Source organism: Pipra filicauda, unplaced genomic scaffold (assembly GCF_003945595.2).
Source record: "Pipra filicauda isolate LSUMZ 115617 unplaced genomic scaffold, ASM394559v2 scaffold68_size4259465_pilon, whole genome shotgun sequence".
Taxonomy (NCBI): Eukaryota; Metazoa; Chordata; class Aves; order Passeriformes; family Pipridae; genus Pipra; species Pipra filicauda.
In genome coordinates this window covers 1,281,321-1,295,093 of record NW_024104853.1, presented here as the reverse complement: position 1 = coordinate 1,295,093, position 13,773 = coordinate 1,281,321, and the positions used below count along the sequence as shown (strand labels likewise).

The following is a 13,773-nucleotide window of genomic DNA, read 5'->3' as shown; positions in this document are numbered from 1 at the left end:
TGGCAAATACCTTTTTAGTATCATTTCAGTAAGAAAGAGCAGGATAAGAACAGGAAGGTGATTAACCAGGTTACAGGGAACAGAATTATACTGCCTTCACCAAACCAGAGTTCTATTAGCAGAGGCCACTATTTCTGCAGTTACCAGACTAGGGCATTCTGAATACAAGAACCTTCTCAATCTTGGTGCACTTATTATTTGATAATATCCATTGACCACTACTCCTTGGTAGGTGGAGCCTCGGCAGCTGTGGCATTCTTATTTTCAAAGGTGGGAGCCAGACTTCCATTATTTGGTTAGCTTTGTAGATGGGATCTCCAGAAATCTGGTGATAGAAACAAGGGGATCTAAAAGAAGGTGGTCCCAATCTTCCTATAGGGGTACAACAATATTCAGGTTTATTGCTTGGCTACCACTGTTTAAATACTTCTTACGCATCTTCTAAAAATACAAGTATTTAATGAGAATCAGGTATTTGAAATTATACTTGAGATACTTGAGCATAAGTTGCCAACTAGGTTTGTTCTTAATAGAAACTTGTGTTTCACTGCTTTAACATCATATGCTTAGAGAACATTGGTGATGTTGGAAGAACAACTCTTTACAGATCTGGAATGTGCAGCTGAGCAGTGATGTGTGCTGCCTGATCAGCTGATGAAATGTGGGTTTGTATGTGTGGTTTTTGTAAATGACTTCCAGATGTTACAGTTGCCAGCTGAATGTTGAAGACTGCACTGTTAGGTCTGGGTTACGAAACAAAATGGATGAACTGTGCAGAAGTAGTGAGGCTGTATTTGCACTTGTTCTCCCTCTCTCTCTCTTTCTCTCTCTCTTTCTCTCTCTCTTTCTCTCTCTCTTTCTCTCTCTTTCTCTCTCTCTTTCTCTCTGTCTTTCTCTCTGTCTTTCTCTCTGTCTTTCTCTCTGTCTTTCTCTCTCTCTTTCTCTCTCTCTTTCTCTCTCTCTTTCTCTCTCTCTTTCTCTCTCTCTTTCTCTCTCTCTTTCTCTCTCTCAAAAAAAAAAAAAAGAGAACATGATTCTTTAGTGAAATTGCTCACAAGCAGTGGCAGAAAAATACAGATGCTTTTAGAGTGGGATATCTACATTAACTTATAGCCTGCGAAGAGCTTGAATGGTCTTATAGTGAACACAAAGCAATTTTCTATGTAGCTGCTGTGTCAGGAGCTTTGAGTTATCCTTTATCTCACTCTAAACATGACTGTTACAGTGCTAGAACTGAAATTTAATTACTGACAATATCTTTCAATATCTTTTTTAAGCAGCGAAAGTCAAAGGTTTATTTGGAGTCTCCCTAGAATTTTCATGAATTCATAGAATTCTCTATGTAAGAATTCTTATATTTGCAAAAATTTCTTCAAAAGTTCTAAATCCTCATAGTTGTTGGGAGAAGGGGTTGCGTTTGAAAGCAGAATGTTTGATTTCTGTCTCTTTATTTTCCCCAGGTACTGACATAACCATGATAGAAGACAAAGGTCCACGAGTGGCTGACTATTTTGTAGTGGCAGGGCTCACTGATACAGATACAGCAACCCTGCTGGACCAAGAAATAAGCCGACATGAAACAAAGTCAACTGGTCCAAAGGCTCCAATTACTGACATTGCTGTGATAATTAAATCAGCTGGTGAAACTGTCCCAGAGGGATACACCTGTGTTGAAGCCACTCCTACAGCCCTTCAAGCCAACTTAAACTATGGAAGTCTGAAGAGTCCTGAACTTTTTCTTTGCTACAAGAGAGGGCGGGACAAACCACCACTTACTGACATTGGGTGAGATTTTTACCACAGTTCAGTTCCTTCTTCAATAATGATCAAATCTTACTCTTCATAAGTGATGATGAAAACAGATGTAAGAAAACTTTTTAAAAATGCACTGTTTGGTTCTGGAATAGGTTGAACAAAATGTCAGTCTTCTAGTGAACTTATCTTTTTAAAATTAATGGTAATGTTTTAGTTTAGAAGATGAGAGGGAGAGAAAGTGATGAAGCAAAGCAAATATGAGAAATCAAGTTCTCTGCTGCAGTTTTATGAAAGGTGAGAAAATAGCACAAAATTTATTTATAGAAATGATATAGTCCAAATCCAGAAATATTAACATGCTTAATCTGAAAACAATTACTTCGGGAGACAAAAAAATTATCACCTTGTGGAATTCAATTTAATGCTTATAGTAAAAGATACAACTTAAGAATGTATAAGGACTTTTTAGAACTACTGGGGATATAATGAGAAAGAGAAAACAGAGCATGGGTGAGGATGCTGTTATGATTATGGCAAAGTAAGGAATGCATGTGTTTTTCCTTAGTTATTAAAGAAATAGTAAACAATAGTGTAAAAGTCATACATCTCTATGTAAGCTACCATAAGTGTAGTTTTTTTCATTTATAAGCTTAAATGCATTAGGCGTAAAGCCTATGTATGCCATTCTTTGCCTACAGTTTGAGTGCCAACTGACAAGCAGGCTCCAGTCAGGAGAAGACTGACACTGAAATCTTAGTAATGAAAGTAGTTTCATGGTAAGACAGTTTTCTCTAAGGGTTACAGTTCAAGTTAAATAATTAACCTGATACATTCTAGTTTCTGTTCATCTTGGTCATCTAAACTATGTTCTAATTGTCTTCAGCGAAACCGATTTTTAAAATAATCTTTTCCTATGGGTGTAGCTGGCACTGTGAGAAGACATATTGCAGTCTGAAGTTATTATTTCAATGGTTTGTCAAACTTCAGGAGTTCTAGCAGAAGGAGGAATTTTTACAGTGAGTGATTCCTCAAGGGAATTCCTGAACAATCAGTCTTCAGCATGTGGCTTTAAGGAAGCAACTTGACTAGCACGTTTATCTTTGTGTCTCCCACAACGTTAGGAACTTGAATGCTTGGGTAGATTTTGTAGGGAATACCTGCTAAACAAAATAGGCAGATAATTGGCTAAGATGGTGATATTTGGCAAATAGTATTTCTAGCGAGTATTTGATCTGCTTAGGGTGTCACACCTAACATGTCGTGGGAGACTTTTCTCTCTGAGCAATGATGCATATTTCCCCCCGCTGTTCCTCCTGTTTTGCAACTATGTGCAAGAGATGGTTAGAGCAATCTTTTTTTTTTGGTATCTGTAAATTTCACTGTGTTCAAATGAAAGTGGAGTTTGAGCAAGAGATGTATGCACAGTCTGAAGGCTAGTTTATGCTGTTCTCTATTATTTTAATTAAAAACCCAAGTGAGACAGAATATTTTACCTTTAAGCCTGTCTGACATGCTAAGTGAACATAGCAGGTAGAGAAAGAGTACATCCCTTGAAAGGGTGAAATGCATAGTCTTGTGTCAAGGTTGCTGGTATGTGTATAAAAATGAGTTATGTTGTAGTCCAAGCATTCAGATGATTTTTGATAAGTGTTTGTGTGTGTCTGTGTATTTCTTTCTGCTAGGGAAAGTACTTAAATGCTGTTTGGAGAAGAGGGAGGTTGGGGCTATGCTCTACTATTTCTCTGCTATGTCCTTGTGTTCTGTGCCCTCCATCCTCATTCCTTCATAATTGTCCACTGGTTCTTAAGTGTCTGTAATCTGCTAGAGTGACTTCCTGCTGCAGGTGCTTGCTTGCATATAGTTAGGCCATGTGCCATACCTCTGGATGTTGCATTTCCCAGAATTAATTGGATTAATTAGTTGGAGAAAATATTAGTTGGAAATTATGTGGAAAAATAAAGATTTGATCCTAGGATAAGAGATCTCCAAGATCCTATTCCTACATATAGTTGTAAAATCTAGTATCTTAAGCTTATATATCTATGAAATAATTCAGCTACAGTCATTCCATTGCTTTCCTAATTGATTGTTTTGCTGATGTCCCAGAAATAGACAAGAACTGAGATTTGAGATTTGTTTTGGTTTAGGTGCGTAAGACTTTGAAACAAAATTTCACCTCTCTTTGTTTTACACTTGAGTTAGGGATATGCTAGAGATCCTGCACTTCTTTTTTAAATAATGCAAAAGTTAGGTATCTTGCATTGTGTAAAGAAAGAATTGCAGATTTATTTGTTTTTTAAAAACTTTTTTTTTTTTCAGATTAGTATGGGAAGCTTTAGTTTGCTTAGTGATTCTGTGCTAAGGACCCTTGGGGTTCTGGGTATAAGGACCCTTGTAATTCCTGTTATACCTGTTTTCTGAAAATCTGCAGGAGTATCAATTGAACAAATGATTTTTTTTTACTGAAGATGTATTTCAAAAAAGAAAGTGAACTCAAATTTCAAGAAACTGGAATAGAAACTGGGAGATGTTCTTAACAAGAGCATCTTCCATTGTTTCTGAAATCTCACCGGTGTGACAGCTGCAGCTGGGTGTTCAGAACAGCTTAGGGTGAAACTAATGGTGAAACTAATTACTTGTTTGTTTAGACAAATAGTAATAGTGATGGCAATAGAAATAAAAGATAAGTCCATCTTTTCCCTTTGCTTGACCTACCACTTCTCTGACACTCCTGGTGCCTAGTATATTTATATTAGTCCCTTTATTATTCAATACTTGCAAACCTCCTTATCTTAAAGAGGAAGAGGTGTTATGAAGGCTTATTTTGCATAACAGCTGTGAGAGGCAGAAATATGGTTGTACATAGAGGACAAGTCAAACTGGACAGCAGCCCTAGACACAATGCAATTTGCAACAGTTGACCTGTTTTGAAATGGTTTTCCAGAAGGAAAGGTTTCTGCGGTTTAAGGTTTTTAACTCAACAGGCACAATAAGGTAGTATTTCTTCTTTTTAAACTCTGTTGTCTGATGTATTGAAGTATACCTTTACATCAGTAAAACTGCTGCTCATGAGAGAACTTCCACGTACAAGGTCAAACAGCCTTACAAAGAGAGGATAAGATTTTTTTGGTCTTTCTTACAAAGAAGGGACCTAACATCTAGAGTAAGCTTTATATTTTATATGTAAATTTATATTTTGCTTGAAATGAAACTGTATTGAAGTTGATAAAATATTGTAGCAAATAATGTGTACTTAGGATCGAAGCCAAACTATACGCTTAAAGAAGCAGGAAACAAATCTTAACCCTAATCAGTACTAATTAATCAAAAGCAGATGCTGGGAAATAGGAACAAGTAGGAATAAACTTACACTGTCAGGGAGGATGTTACTTATAAATGATGCCATGTTCAGTATTTCAGGCATCACTTCTAATTGCTTTTCTCTGAATCATTAAAACCATTGTTTAATTTGAGTGATCCATGTGTGGTGGTTTTCTTCCATTTGCTTGCAAATACAATACCATACTGCAGTATATGAGGTCAGGAAATGGTGTGGGTTTAATAATACCGCTCCAGTGTATATGTAGAAGTGAGTGTTGCTTTCATTTTCATTTTGCTTTTGAGGAGAGGTGACCCTACTGTTACAGTCTTGAACAATGGTCAGGCCCTTAAGTATTTTTCTGAGAATACTTGCAAATTTACTAAACTGAACTGCTGGAATTGTCTGATTAATGCCATGTTCTTTGTCAAAAGCTGTCAGCTGACAGAGGTTTCTGGAAAAAATTTGTATTTTGGATTTTCTTTAAAATACATGAAACTGAAATGAAATGGAATTGAAACTTCTGTTTGGAGACTGCTCTGTTAAAATTTTCTTCAGATTAAGATTCTGATTGGCAGTGATGTGAAAAGTTCATGTAAATTCTTTATGCACAATGAACGTGGCCTGAGAGCTGCTGCCATTGTAGTGGTTGTTATTCTGTTTTGTTGGGGTTTATTTAACTTTGTGAAGTAGGTAACCCAATAAAAAGTGCAAAATACATATTCTTCCAGAACATTACTTATTTTAGAAATAATATAATTAGCATGTGCTTTCTCCATACATATCTTGGTAGGTAGTGTATTAAAACTAATGTTGCAGCTTGGAAATGCTAGTATTAGGCTGGTTTTGAGCCTGAGATTACACATTGTTTTAAATGTAGCAAATCTGATGATCAGACTCTCTACAACTGAAACCCTTGTTGAAGATTATTGTCCTCCATGAACTAGTTGAGTAAATTTCTATGGCAGTCTGGTAGCTACATCAGTATGCTCCCAACTCATGTGATTTCTTTGCTTTTTAAAGTATTCTAGTTCATGTATATCATCAGTGCTATAACAAGATACATGTTCATTCTCTTGAGTCAGAATAAATAGTAACATTTGCATATTCCAGTTTAAAGATGGGAATAGTATTTAAGTAATATTGAAAGTTTAATCATATATATTTTTTTTTAAAGTTCTGGGAATGGTTGGATATGAAAAAACTTTCTTTTTTTTTGGCTTAGACATGTAGCTTTTTGAAGTTTTCAAATACATACTTACTTGTAGTCTGTCGAACATTTAACCAAGAGTATTTTGGGACAGTAAATATGTATTGCCTGCTTATTTTTTTTTAAAGTTGTGAGGGACTACATGTGGAAAGCTGGAGATCACAAAATACAAAGTTTTAATTTATTACCTTTATCCTTAATCTTATAATGATGAAAACTGATTTGCAGGTGGCAATTACTGTGTACATATTGCAGAGAGCCAAGCAAACGGAACCATTGGTTACTTGGGTGTGGAATGGGAAATAAAGCTTGCCCTATAATAGCATCTGTGCATTAAAAATGTTCAGTGATGTTTGTTTTGGCTTCCACATTTCTTCTCATAGTAACTTCTTAATAGCTTTATGTTTGGAAAAGAAAAGCTTTAGCTCATTTAGCTGCTGTGAAGCTGTAAAGAATTTTTTGTTTTTTGCTAAGAATACAGCGATCTAAACTAGTGATCTTGCTAAAAAAATAAAATCCAAGCACCATGTGAATGTTGTTGTACAGCCACATAAGATATATTCTGCTTTCTAGGAGTACAGTCAACTGTAGTTATTATTTCTTCCTTCTCTGTGGAGCAGAGTATTAGTTTCTCTCCTTGCCCCATTGTCCTAAGGAGTGTTATTCAAACTGTGAATGTCAATTATTACTGTATTTGGATTAATTTTTTTTTTCTGGAAAAATTCATCTAGGAAGCAGTCTACTTTGTCCTTTTCCACGACTATTTCTTAAAAACAAACCAAACCAAAGCCTACCAAAAAAGCCTCTCCAAAAAACCCTAAAATAAAACAACAAAAACCCAAACACAACCAATTAGAAACAAACAAAGCCCCAAACCAAAACAAAAAACCCTATCCACAAAAAAAAAAAGCCAAACCCAGAAAAAGACAAATTTTAAATGACTTATCGGACATTTTAGTGATGAAATTGTCAGGTGTCATATGTGCAAGCAATGTAAAGTTTACTTTGTATTTATTTTTCATTCATAGTGTAGCATTCCTACTAGTTTTATAACTAAATCCTTTTCAATGTGGCTTGATTTTTTTTTTTTTTCCCCCCATAATTGTCATTTGTTCCCACAGAGAATATTTTGGAGCAGTTTCTTTAACCTCAAGTGCTGCATGATGAAAGACAATATATGAAATGCACATTAGAAAGTTGCAGTGATGACATAGGGTGCTAATGCTTGGACAGTTTCTCTGAATTTGTCCAAGTAACTTCATATATATTTGAATGCACATAATATCTTGTTTCCTTCATGTCTGCAGAGTTCTGTATGAAGGGAAGGAACGCATAATTTCAGGCTGTGAAGTGATTCAAGCTACTCCTTATGGTCGTTGCGCTAATGTGAACAACAGCTCAGCTTCTTCTCAGCGGATCTTTATCACATATCGAAGGGCTCCTCCAGTACGACCTCAAAATTCATTGGCAGTGACAGATATCTGTGTTATTGTTACCAGCAAAGGAGAAACCCCTCCTCATACATTCTGTAAAGTTGATAAGAATTTAAACTGTGGTATGGTGAGTATTTATAAGCTTGAGTTGCTTTTTTTTCCTCTATTTTTTTAACTCAACAAACACACCTAAAGGAGTAGTTTCTTGAACTCTTCTTAGCGCTATTATAATTGTGTTCTATCACTACATCTTAATTCATTCTTCATACCATGTGTGAGACTTCAGTTGTGTTACTTTGATTTCCTTTCTTGTTGGAAATTACTGTTTCATACTGGATACTCACTACTGTTTGCGTACGCATGTCTAGGTGTATTTAGGAGTAGCGCACTGGAATTTTAATTTTTTTTATTATCTCTCCCCCACCGTTTGGTGATGCTGACACTCGGGATGAATCAGAAACACCTTTTTCTCGGTTGTTGATAATGCCTGTGTTACTAAGACATTATAAGAATGATAATTAATGCTTGCAGTTTCTCCATGTACTTTGCTTTAATTGGTTCTCTTTTACTTAGTCCGTTTTGCATTTAGTTTACTCAGGCTGGAATAAGTGAGTTTTTGGAACGGTAGAGCATGTTTAGACAAACTGCAAAAATACTGTGTTGATAACCAGTTTATGGAAGTATGATAGAAGCTTCAAGTGATGATGATTAGAATTTCACTTCCCCTAACGAGGTTCCCATAAGATTCTACTTTTAAATAACCATAAAATGTGAAGCTGCAAATTGAGCTGCTTCACTTTTACTTGTTCTTTTGTTGGAATAAGTCAGAGTCGTGTGGTGGTGTCGTTATTTTATGTAAATCCTGTAATCTCTAAAAAATGAGAGAAGGGTGAATTCTCGTTTTTATCATTTACGTGCACTCAGCTGCCAACCAGACTGTATTCTGTGTTCTGTAATGCTGACTTTTTTGTAAGTGGGAATATATACAAATGCTTACGTTTGATTTCTGTTGCCTATTGTTATCTTTGCTGGTTCTGAGATGAAACTTTTGTCTTCCAGTGGGGTTCCAGTGTATACCTTTGTTACAAGAAGTCTGTGCCAGCTTCTAACTCTTTAGCGTATAAAGCTGGTACGTAATTTTAGAAGCTGTCTAAACAGAAGGATTCAAATGCTTTGTTGAAATAAAGTAATAATTTAGTAATAAAGCACTGTCTGTCAGAATTTTGTTCCTAGAGGATGTCAGTTGAAATTAACTCCTATAATGCCTTCTTTGCTCTCCTCACTTTTTCCTAAGGAAAAGTCTTAATAGGAATAGCATTTTCCTGTATTATTTTAGTTCTTATCATGGCTTGGTTGCTTAGGAGCTTTAGCAGAAATCTTAGCAAATATTTCAGACAAAACAAAAGACAAAACAAAACTTGTGTTGGTGGTATTGGAGAAGGACTGACTAAAAATTCTGTTCAGCCTTACTCATATTTCTTTTTGTGTGTCAGCATCTTTAAGTTGAAAGTTAAATATGTTTCTTCCCTTCAGTTCCACGACTATTCTGTTGTTCCTTATTTGAGGAGATTGAAATATATTCTGAACAATAAATGACAAGTCTGGCTTTTGTAAGTTTTTCAATGTGTTGCTACAGATTTCTTTTTGGTTTTGAAGAAACCAAAAAAAACTTTCAGAAGTGTTTCTACTCAGCACTAAGTGCACCAAATTCCTTTGATAGGAGTAAACTACCAAACAGAAGTGGAAAGCATAGGTAATGAAGTCCATGTACCATAAAACAAGCTAGATGAGCAGCAATAGTAAACCAATGCTTATGTGCCTGTTTTCTACCAGCAAGAGTTATATACCTGAAGGCTGAATAAACAATTTGTTGAAACTGAACATACTGATAGCAGAAAATGCAGACAGTCATCTAGTTAATCCTATTTTCAGTGAAGGTATTACTGCTGTTTTCACAGTAGATAATCACTTTCTTCATAGGAATTTCTTGTAATAAAATCCATTCCAGTGGCACATTTAAATAGCACATCAACCCGACTGGTTTGGTGTAAAAATCTTCAGTGTGTTCTGGTTTTCAGGAGTTACCAAAAGGGTAAAATCAATCAGTATTCATACACTATTTTCAAGTGATTGTTACTTGGATCACTTAGTCTTACTGTCAAATGAGAGACTTTCTTCTTTGCAGATGTAATCTTAAATTGTGAAGTCCAGATAACCATCAGATGTAGCTACATATTATGGAAAATATATTGCTTACATTATTTAGGGCTTACAGAACAAATGTACTTACTTTTCCTTTTCCCATTCTTAAGGTTTAATTTTCAGATATCCTCAAGAGAACTATGAATCATTCCCACTGTCAGAATCTGTTCCTCTCTTCTGCCTTCCCATGGGAGCCACTATTGAGTGCTGGGACCCTCAAACCAAATATCCACTACCAGTGTTCTCAACATTTGTACTGACCTGCTCTTCTGCAGAAAAGGTATGTCTCCACACTGTGAACTCGTTTTTTTCTTTTATTTCAGGTGGCTGCTCTGGAGATAAATAGAGATTGTTTCTTTTGTATTTTAGAAATACTACAAAATAAATTGTTAAATACCTCTCTTCTAAAATTGTATTTCTTAAGCCTTCGTGTAAGATGAAACTAAACCAAACAGGAAGTAGCTGGAAGCGTATTTGCTGTTTTAGTCCCATGTAGGCTGAACCATATACCCTTAATAAAACTAAAACTCACAGCACATGGATTTCTCTGTTGATTCAAGGAAGGAGTTTCTGGGAATGGAATTGTACTCTGCGTGTAAAAGAGAACTTAGGACGAGTGTTAGCAATGTTTAAGTTGTTAGAGTTTTCATATCGTTACCTTAAAAGCCACTTCTTTGTGAATTTGTGTAATTGGGCTCTGTAGGTATCTATGCACATGAATTGGAAACTAGTTACCAGAAAACAGCAGGGCAGGAAGAGGAACCATATGTGCTGAGAGGTGAATATGTGAAAGGCTCTAATGATGTCCCAGGACTAGTGATCCTTCTGAATTTGTATGAAGTGATAGATTCAGAACACGATCTGTTTTCTGAATAAGAAGGCTGTATAAGGCCACCAGCACACACAGGCACCAAAAAGGTGTTGCATGACTTGGCCCACATGTGGGAAAGGCAGTGTCTGCTATACATAGAGACTACAGGATCATAGGTACATCTGATGAAGCAAGGAGTAGTTTAGGGTTGATCTCTCAGCTTTTGTTTCAGCTTGCCAGCTGTGTGTGTCTGTGTGTGTCTGTGTGTGTCTGTGTGTGTCTGTGTGTGTCTGTGTGTGTGTGTGAACTGCATATGGGAATAAGTGATTTTAATGTGTGATTATCTCTCTGTAGCTAATAAACAGCAGTTTGGCTCTGTTAGTGATAACAGCTCAACTTCCACTCTGTCTCAGTCACCTAATAGGAAATTTATATTCTTTTCCATTTCCAAATAGAAAAAAGATATTTCTCCAAAATATTAATACTTCTTTTGCAAGGAAGGATGCAGTATTTTTCTTTCCCTGTTCTTCTTTTGCTAAGCTTGGCAGAATAATTCAGTTAATATTGAAACTTTGAAAAATAGGAAGGTAATATTTGCCACGGTCCGAGGGGAGATGGGGCCTTAACACAGCACGGACGGGTCCGGAGACAAGGTAGAGGTGCAAATGGAATACTTTATTGAGGGGTATAGGGGTTTTATGAGTTTTAAGTGGGGAAAGGGCTAGAATATCGGGTGGAGCATGAGACAGACAAACGGGGGAACAAATCGGGGTAGGGACACAGGCAAAGGGGGAGGAACGTGGGAGGAACCGGGGAAGGAAAGGGCGAATGGTAACTGTCTCCTCTCTCTGCAGCTTCTTCAGCCTATCAGAGAGGCGAGCAGGGAAGCAGGGAAGCGGGCATGCCTGGACATGCCCAGGAGATACAAATCCTGGAGAAACATACAATGTGTATATTTATAAACACATAAGAACTGTAAAGTCTGTATCATAAAATCCTGTCAATTGCTGTATGTTTTTCTCCATGCCTGGAACCTCTCCCATCCTGAATCTTGTTCCTTCACAAATATTAGAAAAGGTTTAGCTTGATAAAATGAGTGAAGTCAAAGCTGGAATAATTTTATTGTTTAGTTTGGTAATGATAGGGGAATTTATTGAACAGAAACATTTCATGAGGGTTGGGGGTTTGAGGGATTTTTGGTTTTGTTTTGTTTTTTTTTTCCTTTACCCTCACGGTTAATAGAGTTTTGTCACAGCATGCAGTTTGCTTCCTTGCCTTTCAAGTTACTGAATTTGAATACTTTATTGAGGAAAGTGCTGTGAAAATGGGGAAGAGAGGCACAAGAGTCCAAAGTATTTTGTTTATAAGGGTGCTTTCTGTGTTACATAAGTGAAAAGTCATTTCATAAGCTACCAGCAAAAGCACTATCGTGTGTGCAAACACGAAAGACTTAAGGATGCTTCACAAGTTCTAACCTGTTAAATACTCCTGTTAAATACTGAGTCTGCTTAGCTGTTTTCCTTCATCTTTTAGGTATATGGTGCTGCTATTCAGTTTTATGAGCCGTATCCCCGGGAGCTGCTAACAGAAAAACAGCAATCGCAGCTGGGTCTCCTGACAACTGTAGAGAGGAAAGTGATTACTTCCAAGTCCATCAATTCAAACAAATGCATCTGCCTTCTCTCACACTGGCCTTTCTTTGAAGCATTTCGAAAATTTCTTATGTTCATCTACAAACTGTCTGTCTCTGGACCTCATCCTCTTCCCATTGAAAAGTATGTAGAACATTTCTCCAGTTGTTGTGGGAATGTAGTTATCAGCTCAAGAAATCATTTGATTTATGGATGTCACACTTGCCTAGTTGGTATAGTTGATGCATCGTCTTGCTTCCACTGTTTAGCTTATTTTGTACTGCTGGAAATTATTGCTGCTTCTGTTTAATAGTACTGGCTCTTGCAGCGCCAGCAAAGTTAACTGGATTTTACTTTGGCTTTTCTGTTAAATTACATTAAGTATGTTTACCTTTCTTTGAGCTACATCAAACACAGAAAATGGCTGAGCTGTGATACATGCTACATTTGCAGTCCTGCATTTTAGCTTAATAAGTATAAAATCAGGGATGCTGTACAGTAGCAATGAATATGTGTGTCCAAGCACTGCAACTAATGCAGATTGTTTCTGTGTGTGTCTGTGTGCAAAACCTCTGCACAGGATGCTTTTCAGGGTCCTAAAAGTTTACTGAAATACAATGTTACTTTCAAAACTGTTAGACCTCTGGCAGTGAGGTATGTAGCTCCTCCTAGCAGAGTCTCGTTAGAAACTATAGAATGGAGTTAGGCTGCCTGGGGTTTTAAATGACTTGCCTAGATGCCCTTGTGTTCTTACCTTTTACTTACATATCTGAAACTGTTAGTATTATTCGCATTTCATGCTTGGAAATTGAATGGAGATTTTGTTTTGGTTTGCATAAATAGGCTCTTAAATGTATCAAAACGGTAAATAAATCTTAACAGCCTTTCTAAAACACGGTACATTTCATGAGGGTTGGGGGTTTGAGGGATTTTTTATTTTGTTTGGGGTTTTTTAAATTTTTTTTTAATTTTTTTAAAATTAATATTGGTACAATATTAATTCCAAAACATGGTTAACATTGTTTCCAGTCTCTCATTAATCCCAAGTGCTGGTTTTCTAACATCTTGTCTACTTTGCAGGCATATATCCCATTTTATGCACAATATACCTTTCCCTTCACCACAAAGGCCAAGAATTCTTGTGCAGGTAAGGCAAACATTTGCAACCATTTTTAACTACAGTAATGGCAAACTTTCTTTCTTGCCTTTGGTTTCCTTCTTTAGGCTTTTTGCTTGGCTTTGAATACCCACCTGCTGGAAGGGAACAGGGAGGAGATGATTGGGTTGGCCTTCTTTCTCATTAATATAAACCTGGGACAAGTTAGCAAAGGAGACAGTTTCAGGCTTTAGGTGGTGTAGATGGTAGCAGTGTCCTACTTGCACTTCTAAAATTTCTGCCTCGTACTACCCTT

The 13,773-nt window shown here is 36.6% G+C and overlaps 1 protein-coding gene across 3 annotated transcripts in view; it reads left to right on the top strand.

Moving 5' to 3' along the window:
* The window catches only part of DENND4C (DENN domain containing 4C), a 70,076-nt gene that overhangs the window by 15,677 nt on the left and 40,626 nt on the right, over positions 1–13,773 (top strand). For 2 of the 3 annotated variants that reach the window (XM_027722332.2, XM_027722333.2), the window contains exons 2-7: positions 1,461–1,785; positions 7,592–7,844; positions 8,777–8,846; positions 10,030–10,199; positions 12,264–12,505; positions 13,442–13,508. In XM_027722332.2, the coding sequence (XP_027578133.2) occupies positions 1,475–1,785; positions 7,592–7,844; positions 8,777–8,846; positions 10,030–10,199; positions 12,264–12,505; positions 13,442–13,508 (1,113 nt within the window). In that variant the 5' untranslated portion in view covers positions 1,461–1,474. Of the gene's footprint in view, positions 1–1,460; positions 1,786–7,591; positions 7,845–8,776; positions 8,847–10,029; positions 10,200–12,263; positions 12,506–13,441; positions 13,509–13,773 lie in introns of those variants that run through there. The other variant, XM_039388831.1, reaches the window with a different exon arrangement.